The sequence below is a fragment of the Sapajus apella genome, unplaced genomic scaffold, assembly GCF_009761245.1.
Source record: "Sapajus apella isolate SASKATOON/1434 unplaced genomic scaffold, GSC_monkey_1.0 scaffold13, whole genome shotgun sequence".
Lineage (NCBI taxonomy): Eukaryota > Metazoa > Chordata > Mammalia > Primates > Cebidae > Sapajus > Sapajus apella.
In genome coordinates this window covers 28,755,703-28,775,124 of record NW_022436953.1, presented here as the reverse complement: position 1 = coordinate 28,775,124, position 19,422 = coordinate 28,755,703, and the positions used below count along the sequence as shown (strand labels likewise).

The following is a 19,422-nucleotide window of genomic DNA, read 5'->3' as shown; positions in this document are numbered from 1 at the left end:
TTTTAAACTCCCCGACTTCAGGTGATCCGCCCACCTCAGCCTCCCAAAGTGCTGGGATTACAGGCGTGAGCCACCATGCCTAGCCAAAAATGTATTTTAATGTCAATAACAATATCATTCATAAAGCAGTCTGGCAAAATATTTGGCCCTTTTTTGTTTTAATGTAAATATTTAGTAATTGACGCATCGGTTCATTTTGCAAATACTCTTGAGTCTCTAACTTCATAGCAAGGCACTGGGGGTCGTTCCTTACAGCCTGCACTTGCACACTCCCAAGGCAAGTTCAGTGTCTGGGTTCAATATTCTAATCTTCCACCCAGTCCCTTTTCTGCCTGGCAAACATTTTGCACCTTCTGTGAATTAGTTCTGTCTCATTCTCGGAGAGTCACTCCCTGGCACCTTTTCTTCCCACCAGCTTTGCAGGACTGTGCCACATTTTGGAACGACATATTTACATGTACCTTCCTTGAGAGCAGAGATCGTGTCTAACTCACCTGTCGGCTACCAGGACTGCTTTTAATACGAATACCTGGCGAAAGGAACACGGACTTCCACTCCCTATTTCGGGGATGTCAGGGAAGCATAGAGAAGGCTCCAGAATCTGCTGGGAACCGAGGCATCCCTCCCGGGTGGAGGGGGTCCTAGGCTCCCGGACCTGGAAGGCTCCCCTCCGCGGAGGACTCACCTGTGCAGGTTCCTCGGGTTCACCCTGTGACAGGAGGCTGAGCCCTCCTCGAGCAGCGGCCCCAGCCGGCGGCCCCTCAGCTCCGGCTTCCTTGGGATCCCCCATCGCTTCGATCCAGGGCAGGAAAAACGAAGCGGGAGCGGAGGAGCAGCGACAGGAACTCGGGCCCAAAGCAGGGTAAGCGCCCCAGACTCCCGGTGGACCGCACTTCCGGTCTCTGCCAGGAAGAAGTAGCGGTGACGCTCCATTAAATCTCGCGAGCTTTGTACATAGGCCCGGCCCCGCCTCTCGCTGCAGGTGCCACCTTCTCGGCCGGGGCGGGAATTGTAGTGCGCCTGCGCTTGTTAGAACGTCTACGGGAGATCACTTCTCGCGGTATCTGACTCCTAGGCTCCGCCCTCTGTATGCCGCTCGCGAAATCTGACGCTCAGGCTCCGCCCCCCGCACGTCTTTGTTGGCAAACAGTTCTGGGGGCTGCCGGAGGTCGCAGGTAGTCTCCGTGTGCGAAGGGAGGTGCCACAGTCAGCGCCCCTGGTGGCTCCCATTACGAGAATTAGCGAGGAGTTCCCACTCTTCCTTTCCTAGGCTTCAGTGCCCCCTCGTTTCACAGGTGCACCCCGAGGGCCCAGACTGGAAAGGGTTAGGGTTAGGGTTGCTTGCCTTTTAGTGCCCGTGTGGCCCCATCCTGCGTTTGGGAGCGGCGGGGCTTCCTGGGAGGCGCGGACCAGGCCCTCCGGGTTTAGGGAACGGGTGGCTTTCGGAGGCTCCTGGGGGCCCGTCATGCCCGCTGCTTGCCGGGCGTCCCAGGTGGTGCAGGGCCCCTGAAACGCTGCACCTGGGGCCTCGTAACGCGTCAGTTTCCATTCGGGCGCTCCGGATGGTCCTGAGACTCTGCATTTCTCCCAGGTTGCCAGGAAACTATGCCAGCGCTTTGAGTGGCGAGGAGGTGGGGAAATAGCCGGGGCAGGTTGCAGGCTTTGAAGGTCTAGGCGCTCTGGCTTTCCCACTCCTCGGTGTCATCTCAAACAGTCAGCGCAGCCACATCCGTCATACGGTACATGTTTTGTAGTAAAAGTGTTTTTAAAAGTTGGCTCTTGCAGTTTGGCTATGTCAATTTGGAATTCACATTTGACTCTGATAACTCACTATCCTGTCCGTTTTCAGGAATGCTCCTGATGAGCAAGCGTTCAACTTGCAAATTGCTTTCAAATAAAACAATTTTATGAATTAAACAGTCAATTTGATATAATAGTGTATTTTGTAGACATTTACTTCAGCATGTATTGATTTTGATTTTTATCATTTTGTTTGAATGTTGCAGCCAATAATTCCTTTTTTGGGTTTTGCAAGTTATGCATTGTTTGTTATGGTGAAAAGTTGAGCACAGTATCTGACACTGGGAGGAGGATGGTCAAATCTGGTTTTGATACATAATAAACCCTGTGCAACCATAAACTTGTTTTTCAGGAATATTTAAGAACATTTAAATTGGATAGCATATAATGTTAAAAGATAAGTTTTTAAAAGCCAACATGCACTATGATCTTAATTTTAAAAAGTCTCTATTTCTGTGTCTGTGTCCACAAAAGCAGATCTCTGAGTAGTAAAATGAAGTGATTTAAAATTTATTCTTTAACATTTTCTTTTCTTAGTTTTCTTTTTGATTATTATATGTAACTGTATTAAGCTATTACATACATAATTCACCTTGTGATAATCTTTAAATTCTGTTGTTTTATTGTATAATTTTATCTTTGTAAGGAAGAAATAGAAGTGATTCTTTTCTCAGGCCTGGAATATTTTGCATGCTTCTTGAGAAGTGAGTGCCTAGACATGTGTTGATGATACTTAGTGGGAAAATGTGCTGGAAATAGGCTTTGAAAAGACAAACAGTGAAACAGGCGGAAACTCAGTACAGAAACAGAGGTTGGCAGCACACAGAGAATAATGGTTGCTGAGAGTGTCAGGCCGAGGGGACCAGGGACCCTCAGGCCTGACTGTGGAGGAAAGCTGGGGTCGAGGCTGGGTCTCCAGCAGCCACAGACAGGACCAAGGTTACTGTACTGTAATTTAGTTCTTAAAGGAGCGTGATCCCTGAGGGCTGGAGCAATTGGGCACATCTGGATTACATAACATTTCTATATGCCTCTTGCTCTAAGGGCTTATTTTTTTCTTTTTCCCCAGTCAAACACCTTAACATGCTGCTGGAGCTCATAGTGTCCAGGGAAATTTTTAAAAATAAGTGGGGGAAAAAAACCACTTTTACATGGTGTAGCATTTTTTAAAAAGTTATTGTCACTTTTTAATATAGGAGATTGAAATATTTTGTGGGAAAACATGGAGGGTAAGTCATGACTTTTAGAATTTCAAGTTTTCAGACACTCGTTGATTTTCATTTTTATATTGTACGAGTGCCTGCCTGTTTCCTCCATCTCTGTCCACCAGCCCCAGACCCCCATTTGGGATGTACTCCATCATCCATGGCCTGCTCTGTCTTGTCTGTGTAGTTATCCTGGCTCAAGCTTGTAACTACCCATGGCTCTCTTGTGTTTATCTGCCTCTTAAATGCCTGATGCTCTAGCTACTAAGAGTGTTTGATGAATGAACGAGCAGCATGCTTGTTGTTTGCTGCTCCAACTACTTGTTCCATAGCTCCACGTTTGCTGGTGCTTTCCTCTGCCTAAAATACCTTTTCCTTCTTCACCTGACTTCTCTCCTGGCACCTCCACCTCTTACCCTTCAGGGTCCCTTCCTTTGTTCCAATTGCTTGTATTGCTTTATCCTGCACTTGTCACATTATAGAAAAGTTACCTGTTTGTATCTTCCTGCCTCTCTGACTGAGCTCCTCAAAAGTTGATGCCCTGTCTGATCACAGACAGCAGGTACAGCACCAGCAGACAGAACTGTTTCAGCCCTTAGGCAACGGAGGGAAAATGACTGGGGCTGACAGGCTTTTAAAATGCTCATCAAAATGTTTGAGACATAAAAACAATGTTCTTGGCTCCAGAATATTTTTTTAGTCTGCAAAATCAAGCTAAAAATGTTTAAATGAAATAGCTCTAAAATACTGCAATGTCGTTAATTATTAGTGTTAACATACACTTTGTTCCATTCTAAAACAATTTGTAGATTAGACTCTCTTAGATAGCAAAAATCCTCCCAGCATGCACTGATTTCTGAGAAATCCCAGTAATTTGTAAATTCATGTAGTTATTTGTGGCATTCAGCAAAATTAGAAATCCTTTCCAAACCTTTACAGCAAGACAATTATAAGGAAGGCAGATGTGGTTGGGGCTGCTGCTAAAAGTACATGTGTCCAGGGTACTCTGGGTTCCTGTCTAGCCACACTGGAAGAGCATGCCAAACTGGAAAACCTTCTAAACTCAGGGACCATTTGGGGAATATGCTTTTTAGTTTGCCATGGGCCCTTCCACAATCTGCTATCTTATTCCTAACCAGCCTCATTTGTTTGCTTTCTGGACCTTAGAAGGTTCTGAATTTCTGACTCCTGATCCTGGACTCTTAGAGCTGAAAGAAAGATTTGTGGTTGTCTGAGCCAATCTCTTGCCTCTCTAGCTGGGAGCAGTGCAGTCCAGAAAGGAGAATAGGATTGACTTGTTGACCATCATACAAAAGTAGTTACAAAGTCAGGACTAGTACCCAGGTCTCCTACTTAGCTTTCTAAAAAGTCAAATAGTAGACATAGGCCAGTGGAATTTGAAGGTGTCTCATAATCACTTGAGGAACTTGTTAAGCAAACAGATCCTCGAGCCACCTCCACAATCTAGTATCTCTGAGGTAGTGCTGATGAGTCTATGTTTTTAGTGCAATTCTTAGTTTCTGACAACCTTGTCCTATAGAATACACCTTAGGACAGTGGTCTCCAAAGACAATCCCCTGGGGTGCAGGAAGACTACCTTTTTTTTTTTTAATTTGAAAAGTAAGGGCACAATTAAGCTTTACTAATATGTAACATACAGATTGACACAGGTGCCCTTCCTTGGGCCATGGTGAGCTGGTCCAAGTAAGATTGGGTTATGCTGACAAAACAAATGATCCCCAAGTGTCAGTGGCTTCCAACTATGGCAGCCAGAAAAAGAACAGGATGCAAAGTTAAATTGGAATTTCAGATAAACAGTGAGAAAGGTTTTAAGATGAGAATGCCCCAGATATTTAGCATAAGTCATAAGTATGTCCCATCTGATCAAGGAGGACTACCAGTTACAGCAGCAGAGAGGCAGAAAGATTGATGCCTTGCAGACTAGCTCCAAAAGCTTTTGGTCAAAAGTGGCAGACATCACTGTCTTTCACTTTTTTTGGCCACGTAAGTCACATGGCCAAGCTAAGCATCCGTGTGGCAGGGGAGACTGTGAACCCCAAGGAGGGATGTTGGTTGTCTGTGACCATTATGCAGCCTACCACAGGCATATATGGTGGCTTGGATGGGCTATTCGATGCCATTCACGAGGCTAAATTTGGTGAAAAAACAAGGTAGCAGAATCCTTTCAGAGTTTTGTGATGAGGCATATCTTAGTCTGTTTTGTGTCACTATAACAGCATACCAGAGATTGGGTAATTTATTAAAAAAAAAAAAAGATTGATTTAGCTCATGGTTCTGCGGGCTGGGAAGTTCAAGCACATGGCTCTAGCTTCTGGTAAGAGGTTTCATGCTGCGTCATAATATGGCAGAGAAGATCAATGGGTAAATGGACATGTATGAGAGAGGCAAAACCAGAGGGGTTTTCTGACTTATAATAACCCACTCTTGCAGGAACTAACCAATTCCTGAGAGAACGAGTTCAATCTTGCCAGAGCAAGAACTCACTGCCATGAGAACAGTACCAAGCCACCCAAGAGGACAGAGCCCTCATGACCTGAACTCCTCCCATTAGGCCCCAAACCCCAACACTACCACACTGGGATGAAATTTCCAAATTAGTTTTGGTGGGAACATACTCATGTCCAGACCACAGCAAGGAGTGACTTTGAAAATCTTGTACCACAGCAAGATCACAGATCATCAGTGGCAAAGCACTCAAAAGAATTGTCAAGCTTGAAAATGAGTTACCATATTTTCTTTTACAGTGAGTGTTCTACGTTTTCTCATCTGTGATGACATGTAGCTGTCATTAGGATGATACCCAGGAGAAAGTTTCAGAAAATCAAACAGATATAATCTGCTTCTTCAAAACAAAGGTAACGTTTTAACAATGAGTGGGAAAGCATTTTCTTTTCTTTTTTGAGACAGTGTTTAGCTCTTATTGCCCAGGCTGGAGTGCAATGGTGTGATCTTGGCTCACTGCAATCTATACTTCCCAGGTTTAAGTGATTCTCCTACTTGAGCCTCCTGAGTAGCTGGGACTATAGGCGCCCGCCACCAAGCCTGGCTAATTTTTGTTTTGTTTTGTTTTGTATTTGAGACGGAGTCTTACTCCTTTGCCAGGCTGGAGTGCAGTGGCCCAATCTCGGCCCACTGCAACCTCTGCCTCCTGGGTTCAAGCGATTCTTCTGCCTCAGTTTCCCAAGTAGCTGGGACACAGGCACGTTCCACCATGCCCGGCTATTTTTTGTATTTTTAGTAGAGACAGGGTTTCACCATGTTGGCCAGGTTGGTCTAGAACTCCTGACCTGAGGTGATCCACCTGCCTTGGCATTCCAAAATGTTGAGATTACAGCCACCGTGCCTGGCCAGTATTTGGTTTTCAAAAGAGTCTTATGGAGAGCATTTTTTGAAATAGATGTTTGGAAATCTTTCCAACATTATGTGATTTTTTGTCTCTAAAAATGATGTATATTGCTTATAAAAACTCATCTGCACACTTAACTTAGAAACTGAAATTCCTAACCTCTTTTAGAAATCTTCCAAATGGAGAGGTTGAGTTTTAAATATATTGAGGAATTCTAAGGAGGACAGTGGCGCAGCTCTGGCTTACTCAAGGCGTGTGAAGGGAAGAGGGCCAGCAGAGCTCTCCAGAGGCAGCAAGCCTCATGCGCTCCTCAGCCACGCCAGCAGGGGGTTCAAAAAATCTGTCGGCACTTGATTGTTTTCTTTGATACTAGTTGTCCTTCCCAGGACGCCCAGACTCTTTGTCAGCAGCCAACTGATTTCTTTACCCCAAAAATATGCCTGCAAGATTCACAATTCCCAGGCTGCCAGCAGGCTTTTATCTCTCCTATCTGTTAAACATCCTGTTTTTAATTTTGTTCCATGACAACAGTCTATTGACCTTTCTTCCTCTTGTACGAGTAAACAAATTGCATATAAAACAACTAACTAAAAATCTCTGAGTTATTCCATGATACTGTTTGATTGCTTAGTTAAAAAAAAGACTGATGGACTTCAAAGAAAATGGAAATGTAACAAATTACATTTCAGTTAAAGGCTGTGCATGATTTGTGCATACAATTGAAATGAGCCGTTTGATTTAGTAAACCCTGAGACCATGTAATTTTTTCAAGTAGGCTTGCTTATCTTTTGAGAGATTTTAAGAGATGACGGTCATTAAAACCGCATTTTAAAAAAATTTAACTTGGAAGGAGACCTCAAACTGTTATACCACAAAGTTTTCAAACAAAGATTCTCAAAAATAAAAGAAGCCTATTCAGCAATTTTGCTCTCTTTTAAAAAATATTAATGGAAGGGCCGGGCGCGGTGGCTCAAGCCTGTAATCCCAGCACTTTGGGAGGCCGAGGCGGGTGGATCACGAGGTCAAGAGATCGAGACCATCCTGGTCAACATGGTGAAACCCCGTCTCTACTAAAAATACAAAAAATTAGCTGGGCATGGTGGCGCGTGCCTGTAATCCCAGCTACTCAGGAGGCTGAGGCAGGAGAATTGCCTGAACCCAGGAGGCAGAGGTTGCGGTGAGCCGAGATCGCGCCATTGCACTCCAGCCTGGGTAACAAGAGCTAAACTCCGTCTCAAAAAAAAAAAAAAAAAATTAATGAAAATAGAACTAATTTTCAGTTAATAAATCAAAATGTTACATTGTTTTCTATTTGTTTTATGTTTTTATGTCAATGTATTAGTGCCAGTGTATCATTTACAAATAAATAAATATGCATTATATTGAGGTTGCATGTTCAGAATTTTTTTTAAAACATTTTTAAAGAGAGCCCAGGCTGTACTTGAACTCCTTCCTGGGCCTAAGTGATCCTCCTGCCTCGGCTTCATCAGTAGGTAGGACGACGTGTGAGTCACTTAACCAGAAATGGTTTTTTTTGTTTTTTTTTTTTGTTTTTTTGAGACGGAGTTTCTCTCTTGTTACCCAGGCTGGAGTGCAATGGCGCGATCTCGGCTCACTGCAACCTCCGCCTCCTGGGTTCAGGCAATTCTCCTGCCTCGCCTCCTGAGTCGCTGGGATTACAGGCACACGCCACCATGCCCAGCTAATTTTTTGTATTTTTAGTAGAGACGGGGTTTCACCATGTTGACCAGGATGGTCTCGATCTCTTGACCTCGTGATCCACTCGCCTCGGCCTCCCAAAGTGCTGGGATTACAGGCTTGAGCCACCGCGCCTGGCCCCAGAAATGTTTTTAATAATGGTGGATGATAAGTGTTTATAGAATATTGCTGCTAGAAAGACTAGATTAGACACACTGTGATACCCAAAACCAAATGCTAGCTGCTTTTTAAGTAAAAAACAATTAGCCAGCTAATGATCTATATTTTGCTTTACAGTGTAACTTGACAAGAGTAGAAAAATGTGAAGGTATAAGACAATGCAAAATGTAGGGGCCAAGAAGGAAAGCTTCCCCTTTCACCCTCTGAAGGTTTGCTGAAAATGAACCGAAAAAGGCAGATCAACAGGAGAAAAGGCATGTGTTTATTTTAACATGCATACCATGGGGAATTGTAGAAGAGTGATGACCTCATCACCCAACAAGGTCCAGTTGCCGCTAAATCCTCTCTTCATAGGGAAAGGGGGATGAGGTGTGTGGGAGTAAATGGCAAAAGTTCCTCTGAGCTCTGGGGGAAGTGCTGGGAAGGTGAGGGATGAAACGGCACCTTGCACAAAGGTTGTCAGACCTACCCTCAAGAGAACAGATGAAAAGTCCATCTGGGTACAGTGACAACTCCGTCTCTTCTCTTCTTTCCTGGTCATTTGATGAGATTCCTAAAGTTGGGGGTCTTATGACAATTGCCTGTTTTTCCTTTTTTTTTTTGGAAAGAAGTTTGTTAGACAAGAAAATTCCAGAGAGTCCCTCCAGGTGCTTCTAGAAAGAGGATCAGAGAAACAAAGGGTGGGGAAGGTCAGAAAGAGAACTTGGGTCTAAGGCTTATTTCAAAGGCCTTTTGATTTGCAAAGTACTCAGCATGCCAAAACACTATATTTTGGGGAATCATTTTCTGCACCCAACAAAAACTTGATATGCAGTTTTTCAGAGTAATCGCAAGATACCCTTGGTTATAGCTATCTGATATTTAATCATTAACTGATAATGATTTAATTGCTGTTCTGTAGATTCATAACAAGCAGAGTATTTGAAGCTATTTGAAACTATTTCGACTGCATTTGGAGGAGTTTATTTTCTGGACACCTGATGAACTAAAATTCTTTTGCAAACTCTTAGCATTAACTTTCAGAATACAATGCAAGTGACTGCGAGGGCAGATTGTCTGCTAGAGGTTTTGCAACAGAATTTTTCTTAGAGTTTTTGTGAGTTTTCCTCTGAAGCTGATAAATGCCCTAAATGAGTTGTAGGAACAGTTTCAAAGTCACTAACGTCTGCTCTTCAGGCATGTCAGTGGCTGGAGCCCAGGCAGTTATTCATGCTGCATGTGCATCTTAAACTAAGGGTGAGAAGGAAGGAATTCTCAAATGAACCTTCCAGTCAATCTGATAGGGACTGCTTGTGAGTTCCCCTCCACCTTTCCAGTTAAGGGCCCGACCTTTGCAGACCCTAATGAGCCACTTCGCTATTAAACATTTAGAAGGAGGCTTCCAATGGAGAGAACAAAGGACAGCATTGCTTAGCGCAAAAGCATCAAGTGTCAAAGCCACTGACTGGACCTTTTTACTAAACATTTCTCTAAACATTTGTCTTCCCCCGGGCACTGAAGAGAGATACATTTTACTTTCTCAGTGTAATGCAGTCACAAGGCACCCAGTAATAGAATCCATTGCTTGTGAACGTTGGGCAGGATGGCAACTACTGGATGAACCATGGGTGTCATCCACATATGACATTTTTTTACATATTTATTTACATGTTTTTTTCTCTATAGGAAGTGGAGCCAGAATCCACAGATGTCATTATCCATCTGCAGCCTTCATTTACTACCCAGAAGGCAAGAATATTGCATTTTAGAAGTGTCCAGACTTTTGTTCTTTCTTATCACAAGACTTGGGTAGCTCCAACCATTCGTGTTTACCATGAGTGAAAGTCCCAGGCAAAGCCTTGCTTCCTGGAGGGCTTTAAGATTCTGGTACAAAAGGCATTTTATAAGCACAAAGTGGAAAAGCATCATTCATATTCATTTGCTGCTGTGGCATTTCTCCCTGGAATCTTCCTCTTGTCTGTCAACGTTGGGCCAAAGGACTGGCCTCATCTACATTACAAATATTCTTTTAATGGTCTGGAGGTGGGAAAGGGACAGGCAGCACAAGAGTGAGAAGGGAAACTCAAGCTCTCCTGCTGGAGAGCCTCAGGCTTCTTTATCCATAAAACTGGTTGGACATAATTGGTGTGGGTTTATGATTTGTTCTGGAAAAACCTGAGGATGAAATCAATACAGTGCTTTGTGCATCTTGGCTGCAATGAGTGTTTTTTATGTGATTGCAGGGAACCATCAGAGAGGCGGCCATCCGGAGGGCTCTCTGTGGGGTCATTTAGAACGTAACTGTCCTGGGCAGAGGATGGTCTGCACTGGCCTCCACCGCGCAGGAAGGCTTGCAGAGTGGAGAAAGGTCCACTAACGGCTTCTGTGAGGTGTGGGCAGTTCCTTTCTTGGTGTGGGGCTCTGTTTGGTGTGTTGTAAGAGGTGTCAAGGGGCCTTTCTGTCCCTGAAGATTTTAGCAGATGACACCTGTGGAGGTTGCCAGCTGGATTAGGTGAGGCAGAGCACATGGCTCTACCTGAGGAGCTCCCATTCTCATTTGGGAATATTCTAGCACATAGGGCACTACCCAAGGGCAGAGCCTGAAGTGGCACTACCCAAGGGCAGAGCCTGAAGTGGCACTACGTGGGTGAAAGATCTGAGCGCCAGGTCCATATAAGTGAGCAGGGGCCGGGGGGAGTCGAGGTGCTTAGAGAACAGGAGAGCTGCCACAGGAAGGGATGATACCCACAGGAAGAAAGACCCGCATCTCAGACCCCTTCCCTTATACCACTTCCTGGGACCTCCTCGGAGTCTGCAGATCAGCTGCTGCTTCTCCATCTCCTGTCATCTTCTTCAAATCTTTTCATCACAAAAAATTTTCAGTGCAGACCTAAGTAGAGAGAACAGTAAAGGAACCCCCATGACCCATCCCCATCACCCACCATCAACAGTCATCAGCACATGGTTCCGTCTTCCCTACTTTCATTCTTGCTCCAGATTATTATCAGAAGTAGTTAATCCCTAGATATATTTCATTTAATCCTCTCTGTTGCATTTTTTCTGGCCACGTTCTTCTGTCTGTCAATCATTGTCTTAAGTCACCCAGTCTGCTGGGTTGGCTAGGAAAAGACTCAAGAAAGAGTTCTGAGAAATTTTGAGAGATATTCAGATTGATCAAACAAGGTATGCTTAATTTAGTTCAATTCAACAGTTACTTGTTGAGTCCTAGGCTCAGTGGTGGATTCAACGTATCAGTAAAATATGATTTCTGGCCCACAGGGTTCAGTGCTTTAGTTCTGTGTGTTGGACAAGGGCCTGTAGCAAGCATTCACTCAGGAAAGACAGAATGTGGTCACCGAGAAGGGAAAGGCACAAGGTGTGGTGGAGGTTATAAGGCATGACAGACACACTGGGCGGGGAATGGTGACGGGGAAGAGGATCAGGAGGCGTCGTGAAGCCTGAGGCATTAGAGAGGGACTTGGAAACCTGGGCAGAGAGTGGGACAGTGACTGCAGAGCACTTCAGTGTGCAGGTGGGCATGGCCGTGGGGACAGGAGAGTCTAGCAGCTGGAACACATGGTGTGAGGGGCCTGCAGGAGACCGGGGATGGGGGAGGTAGGCATGTGGGTTCTCAAAGAAACCCTTGGGCTCTTTCTAGGGTAATAGCAATTATTATTTCTAAGGAAAAAAAAAAAAAAGAAAAACCACTGGCTTTCTAGAAGCATGGCTATTAAAAAAAAACACAACTCCAGACCCCAATTAGGAAACTGAAAGGAAATCAAAGTGAGCTTAATGGAAATTAGGTAGTACGGGTAATAAAAGAAAATGCAAGTAGCCGCCTTAAATCCAGTGGACTCCGGCTCCACCAGCCAGGCAACATCTTGTTTTCACCTATAAATCAAGTATATCCATGACTCTCACTACATAAGATGTAAGTTAAGCTATCGTCCTTCTCTGCTGTGCTCTGAGAATATACTGATTTTGCCTCTGCCAGCAAAACAAATCTATAGACAGAAAATTCCTAGCACTGCTTTCATGCGAGGGATAACAAAGGTGACAGACGCTGGCAAAATGTTCACATTTATACGTGGAATGGAATGGTAACTTGATTTTTCAAAAGGATGAGGTTTTCATTACAGATGTAAGCATACTTATGAAAGAAAACTCAAACTGTAGTAAAATGTGAAAAGGCAAGGAAATTCATTGTCCCACTACCCAAATGACATATTTTTTTCCAGAATTTCGGTGTTATATAATGATTTTGGAACATGCTTTTCATACTGAATGGCTTCAGTATTTTTCCCTGCTCTCCTTCATTATGTTTATCAATGAGTTTGGGCAATCATATTGACTTTTGTAAGAGTCAGTTCTCTTTCGAACTCAGATTTCAGAAGGGGTGCAGGGAACCATCTCGATATAAGGAATGATATAAAGCTTATTCTCAGATACGTGTGAGACCGAAAACTGCTAACATTTGCAGAGCTTTGGGAAAACTACACATGGAGGTCTGAATAGCATATGTCTAAATAGTTAAAGTTTTTATAGATTAAGCTAACTCATTATTAAAGAAAATCTGTTCTAGCCTCCTTCCTTGATAAATATACCTTCATACCAGCTGCCCCTTGGAAACTATTAACTATGTTATGTCCTCTTGCCTTCATTACAGCTGCCCCTTGGCCACCCCTCTGGGCTGGGGTGTGTACACCAAGTCCTCTTGGGACAGGCCCTAAAAGCAGGCTTGGAGCCATTAGGGCCAGTTACCTGGAGCTTCAGGTGCACCTCTCTCCTCACCCTACGTGGATATGGTGGTCAGACGAGGGCCAGCGTGTAGTCTCAGCCTCATGGGCCCAGAGCAGGCACCCCTCTGGCTCTGGTCTGAGTGAATCATTCCATATTTCCTATGTGCAGGTCATGTGCTGGTTGCTGGGAACTCAAAGGTGAGTGAAAACAGTCGAGTGGGACCACACAGACTTCCAAATAAGTGCCGCCTAAACTAAATTTGCAACTCTGAGTTGACCCAGTCAGGAAAGTCAGGAGGAGGTAACTTTGCAAAGAAGGAAAGAGAATTTCAGGCAGAGAGAAAAGTGTGGGCAAAGTCTCGGTGGCGGTGGAGAGCACAGCCAGAGTGAGGCACAGAAGCCTAAGAGGACGTGGGGCTGAAGCCGCCGGGAGCTCAGGTGTGAGTTGGGCTGGACAGGCAATGGGCACCAGATCAGGAAGGACCTTGCTAAGAGACCAGGTCCATCTGCAGTGAAAGGCTTTTAGCTGGGGTCAGGAAAGGTACAGGTGTGGTGGAGGTTACAAGGAGTCACATGATCAGGAACAATAAGGCTAGACCAGACTAAATCAGTCCAGGATGGACCTATTTTTTTCCTTTTCTTTCGTGTGTGTGTGTGTGTGTGTGTGTGTGTGTGTGTGTGTGTATGTGTGTGTGTTTAAGAAAAGCAAAATATTTATTAGATACTCAAGTGTGAAATATGTAAATACCAAATAAACATTTGATAATATTAAAGAATTAATGTTTCCTGATAATGGCATTGTGTGATTTTTTTTAAACTTTTATTTTAGGTTTGGGGGTACATGTAAAGATTTGTTACACAGGTAAATGCATGTCACTGGGGTGTGTTGGACAGATTATTTCATCACCCAGGTATTAAGCCCAGTACCCTTACATTTCCTGCTCCTCACCCTCCTATCCTCCCCCTCAAGTAGACCCCTGTGTCTGTTGTTTCCTTCTTTGTGTTCATAAGTTCTTATCATTTAGCTTCCACTTATAAGTGAGAACACGGGATATTTGGTTTTGTGTTCCTGCATTAATTTGCTGAGAATAATAATTTGCCTCCAGTGCCATCTATGTTCCTGCAAAAGCCATAAGCTCATTCTTTTTTATGTCTGTATAGTATCCCATGATGAATATGTACCAGATTTAAAAATCCAATCTGCCATTGGTGGGCATTTAGGTTGATTCCATTAGACCTGATAATTCTTTGGAATAGTGGAGGAGAGGAGGAGATGGAGTGAGGCAGATAGGCTTCATGGGGACGTAGAAAGTCAGATGACCAGGGCTTTGGGGATGGATTGGTTGAGGAATGAGGGTGAAAGTAGGTACCAGGCATATATGGTTGGATGAACATGTATTAGTCTTTTCACAGTGCTGTAAAGAACTAAGACTGGGTCATTTAAAAAGAAAAGAATTTTAATTGACTTGCAGTTCTGCATGGCGAGGAAGGCCTCAGGAAACTTACAGTCATGGCAGAAGGCAAAGGGTAAGCAAGGCATGTCTTACATGGCAGCAGGAGAGTGGGGCGGGGGGAGCGCCACACTTTAAAAGCCATCAGATCTCATGAGAACTCACTATCACAAGAACGGTATGACAGAAACTGCCCCTTTGATCCAGTCACCTTCTGCCAGGTCCTGCCCTTGATAGGTGGGGATTACAATTCTAGATGGGATATGGGTGGGGACACAGAGCCAAATTATGTCAAATGGAATGGATGAGCTAGGGACACTGAGAGAGGTTGAGAGTTGAAGGCTGGGGAAGGTCATGAGCTCATTTTAGGACATGTGCATTTTGAGATACCTTTGGGACATCCGAGAGGGCAGCAAGTAGACATAAGCATGTACTGCCAAGCTAGGAAAAGAGGTTGGGGCCAGGTGCAGTGGCTCATACCTGTAATCCCAGCAATTTGGGAGGCTGAGGCAGTGGATCACTAGAGGTCGGGAGTTCAAGACCAGCCTGGCCAACATGGTGAAACCCCACCTCTACTAAAACACAAAAATTAGCATGGTGGGGTGGCATGCGCCTGTAATCCCAGCTACTTGGGAGGCTGAGGCAGGAGAATCCCTTGAACCGAGAAGTGGAGGTTGCAGTGAGCAGAGACCGCGCCACTGCACTCCAGCCTGGGTGACAGAGCGAGACTCACTCTCTCTCAAAAAAAAAAAAAAAAGAGATTGAGGCTGAAGATTTAAAATATGTAGGAGGCATCCACATGGAGTTGGTGAGGTAAGCCATGGAGGTGATACCTGAGGAAAGGTACTTGCCTGTTCACCTGGTAGAAATGAAACAATCCAAGCTTTCCAATGCAGATGAGAACTTTAGAAATGAAATCACACAACCAGTGAACTAAAATGATAAACCTTCTAGCACACTTGCATCTGACGTTTGTCACTGTTAACAGGCCTGTCATACATAAATCACTTGCATCCAAGGAGGACTGTGGATGAGTTGGTCACCCTGCACAGGTCTCTTTGTATCTGTGAGTTTAAATCAGGATCTTGTTACTTGCACACCATTTGGTGGTGTGTATTTGTAAATATATCTTGCCAACATATTTTATGCTTCAGTTAATTTAGTTGACATCTAATTTAGTTGACATATAAAAATAAAATCAATTTTCAGACAAAATACCCATAAAATAAGTGAAATGCTATAATAGGTTTCAAGAAATTAAAATGTAATATATTTAGGCTTCTATTCTAAAGCAATTTCATCTAGAATAGCAGATATTGTAGATGTAATTTTTTTCTACAAATTCCTGTCAATTATATCATAATAAATGTTGCTACTATATATTCAGAAATGTATTGCTTGGAGTAGTTTGTCATAAAAAAATGCAAATTTTTGTTGGAGTTTTCTTTAAAATGCCAAAGAGCCTAAATACGAATACTTTATGTATTGATGTTCAGGCTGTAATTAAGCCATGACAATGATTATTACTTTGGATGTAAACACTATCAAAATTTCATTGCGTGAGTTCTTTTTAAATTAATGTTGAGTTATGTTCTGTTTATTATCCTGTTTGCTTACGTTTCCCATCATTTTCCAGTTGTCTGCTTGAATTCTGTTTTTCAATAGTGATTTAGCAACTGATAATGTGTATTGATTTCAGTTTTGCTTCGAATTTACATTTTTATCTCTTTGGTTGATGTATTTGGCTTAATCATTTTATTATTATAAGCAGTTGTACAATTTGTTAATTTAGCTAGATGATTAAATTTGGCTTCTAAAGAGAGTTTGTTTTAGAAAATAGTCCCTGAAGGATATTAGTGTTTGGCATTTCCAACATGTCTAAGGAGCTGGTCTCTTAAAGATAACTAGAAATGTAACTCTAAATTCTCGAAAGTGGTTTTGTAATTTCAAACCTCTGACTCTATGGAGCTATATATTCCAGTAGGTGGTGCAAATCGACTCCATTTCAAATGGAAATGTAATTTAAACTTGTGATGTAACTGTTTTCACTGTAAAAATAATATTTCAACATGTTTCTCAGCTGCAAAATTATTTTCCTCTCTTCCTAAAGGAAGCTTGATTTACCTTCTCAATGCTCATTTTTCTTATGGCTTATTTCTCAGGTATCATTCTGATTATTGCCGTTACAGGAGAGATGAGAGGAAATTAGAGGGGCTAAAAGAACCAGAAGACCTGTTAAAACTCATGAATACAAAGAAAAGTCATTTGCTTCTGTGCTTCAATTCCATAATAAAATGAGTACAATGTCAGTATCAGTGTTCTAATAGTTTTTATGTCCACATGATGAATTGAATGCCATGTTTTGTCTTTTGTAAAAATTGGGATTATTTCACTTCTAGGAGTCTGGTATCCTCACACAAGCACAGAAAATATGTATTCAAGGATACTCATGGCAGCATATTTTTTAAATTAATTTTGTTTCATCTCAGTCATATACGTGCACAAGAGGCAGCAAAGTAGCATGAATTAAGAGCAGGGCCTCTGGGCAGCCTGCCTGCGACGGAGGCCTTAATCACATGGGGATCTCCGTTTCCTTTTCTGCAAAATGCAGATCCTCACAGGTACCACTACAGCATCACGGCGTTGGTAGGAGGATTACATGAGCAGATATGTCAGTGTGCAAAGCATGGCTGGCACGCCGTAAGCAGCGTATCAATGTTAACTGCACCTCTAAAGTCAAAGAACACTGAAAGGCTCGCAGTGAAAGGCAGCCTTCTCTTGCAGTACTCCTCCAGCTCCGGACATCACTTCCGGTGGTAAGCGCTCACAACTCCTCTCTGCTGCTGTTCCTGATGGTCACCACCATAGCTTTAAATAGGATTCTTACACAGCTATTTTTTAAACCACTTTAACAATTTTAGGTGTTTAATTCACTGACAAGTTCATCTACAATGTCATGCAATCATCACCACTATCCCTTTCCAGAACGCTTTCATCTTCGTAAACAGAAACTTTGTCCACATTAACCAATAACTCCCCATTCCCCTTTCTCAGCAGTGCCTGGGAACCATTACTCCACTTTTTGTCGCTACGAATTTGCCTATTTTAGGCATCTCATGTAAGTGGAATCATACCATATTTGTCCTTTTAAGACTGGCTTATTTCATTTAGCATAGTGTCTTCAAGGTTCATCTACATTGTACAGAATTTCATTCCTTTTTAAGGTTGAATAATATTCTATTCTCTGTGCATGTAACATTTTGTTTCTGTTCATCTGTCGATGGACATTTAGTTTTCTTCTGCCTGTGGTGACCGCTATGCACATAGATGTACAAATATCTATTCAAGTCTTTGTTTTGGGGCAGCTCTCTTTTTGACGTATCTGTTCTTACATTATCTTTTTCCTTCTAGGCATGGTGAATTAGATAGACAAGGACTCAATCATAATCAACTCCCTGCCTTTCTATATACACACTCCCCCTTCCCACTCGCACATAGCTTTGGTTAAAAAAACAATGTTTTCTCTATTTAATGAAAGTCAAGGTGCCCTTACCTTCCCTGGGACAGAAGGGACCAGGGAGGAGATGGTGTTTCTGGAGCCGGGGGAGAAGCAGAGGGGACCAGAGATGATGAGCGAGACTATGCCCGGTGCCAGAGCCAAAAGGAAGCAGGGAAGAAAGATCCTGGCTTTCCCCTCCTTTCTCTGCTCCACCTCCAGCTCAAACCAACTTGAAAGCCAGAAGGCAAAGGCACCCAGGCCATGCATCTGCAGGGCCCAGGAGGTGAGAATGGACCAAGGAAGGAGGCCAAATGGAGCCCACCTGCACCCTTCCCCTCCTGAACTGCCCTCTCCATCGCCGACTCCCTGCCAGTGCCCCTGGCCCCTGCTGCCGGCAGGAGGACCCCTTCCCTGAGAGCAGCCTCACTGTGCACGTGGACCTGGCAGGGAGGCTCGCACACACCCGCGCTCAGAACGAGCACAGAAGCTTCTCCCAAGGCCAAATAGAAATGGCTTTTGGATTACCCGCCATTTGGGAAGATTATCTGCACCACTGCTTCCGTCCATTACCGAGGAGAGCCAGGAGGTATCTGGACTGTCCTTGGTGTTCCGGGATGACCTTGTGGAGAGCTGATTACAGTCTGTGTGCGGAAACAGAAGACGCCTGCCTGCCATGCTTTTCCTCACTGGTTCAGCAACGTTTGATCTCTGGCCTGTGGCTGGCACCCATATTAAAGAGCCTGTCATTGCTTCTGATTTTTCTTGGAAGATCAGAATTCAGACTGCAGCAAGGCTTTTCCACCAGAGCTGTAGAGAATCCATATTTGCCTTTGAGCCTTCCAGGCTTCAATGAAATACTTGACACCCCTTCTCCAGAGCACCCCGCTACCCTCATCCCAGCTACATGCCTCCTGGCCATACTCCCACACCCCCAAACCATTAGAAGGACAGCTACCAACACAGCTGCAGTGGTCTGAGCAGAAAAGAAAATGAGAGCGAGAGGCAGACTCCAAGGTCAGGACCTGCGAGAATCTGGGGTTGATTAGGGGTCATTGATTAGGGGTCTTCCTGGTGGGCTCCTTGGGTTTGCACAGAGACCACGTCCTCCACCATAGCCTCTCATGCCGCAAAGCCCTGACTCCAGGACTCACTTCCAGAGCCTCTGAGCTGCACCCACCCCAGCTGTAGTCCCGTCCATTTTTTATGTCCTAGGCCCGTTTCTCCTTCTCTCTCCACCACCACTGCCTTCCCACATAGGCACTATTGTTTATAGATGAGAAGCTGATGCACGAAAAGGTTAACCAACTTGCCCAGTGTGGTGCATCTGATAAGCGGCAGTGCTAGGGTACAAAACCAGGCTGGCCACCCACAGCTTGTGCTCTTACCTCAGGGTACCGCTGCCCCCAGGCCATGGCTCCGTGGGCTCCTTAGGGCTTTTGCTGCTTACTTGCCTGCCTTTCCTTCCCTCCTTCCTTCCCTTCCCTTTCCTTCCTTCCTTCCTTCC

General features: G+C 44.1%; 1 protein-coding gene and 1 long non-coding RNA gene across 3 annotated transcripts in view; one reads left to right on the top strand and one right to left on the bottom strand.

Annotated features, from left to right (window-relative positions):
* EDRF1 (erythroid differentiation regulatory factor 1) overlaps positions 1-1,082 on the bottom strand; it is a 45,554-nt gene extending 44,472 nt beyond the window's left edge. For both annotated transcript variants that reach the window (XM_032281971.1, XM_032281972.1), the window contains exon 1: positions 686-1,082. In XM_032281971.1, coding sequence (XP_032137862.1) covers positions 686-790 — 105 coding nt within the window. In that variant the 5' untranslated portion in view covers positions 791-1,082. The remainder of the gene's footprint in view (positions 1-685) is intronic.
* LOC116554117 lies at positions 1,024-16,728 on the top strand. The gene is made up of 2 exons (XR_004270056.1): positions 1,024-5,881; positions 16,582-16,728. It is a non-coding gene; the product is annotated as an uncharacterized LOC116554117 (long non-coding RNA).
* The last annotated feature ends 2,694 nt before the right edge of the window (positions 16,729-19,422 follow it).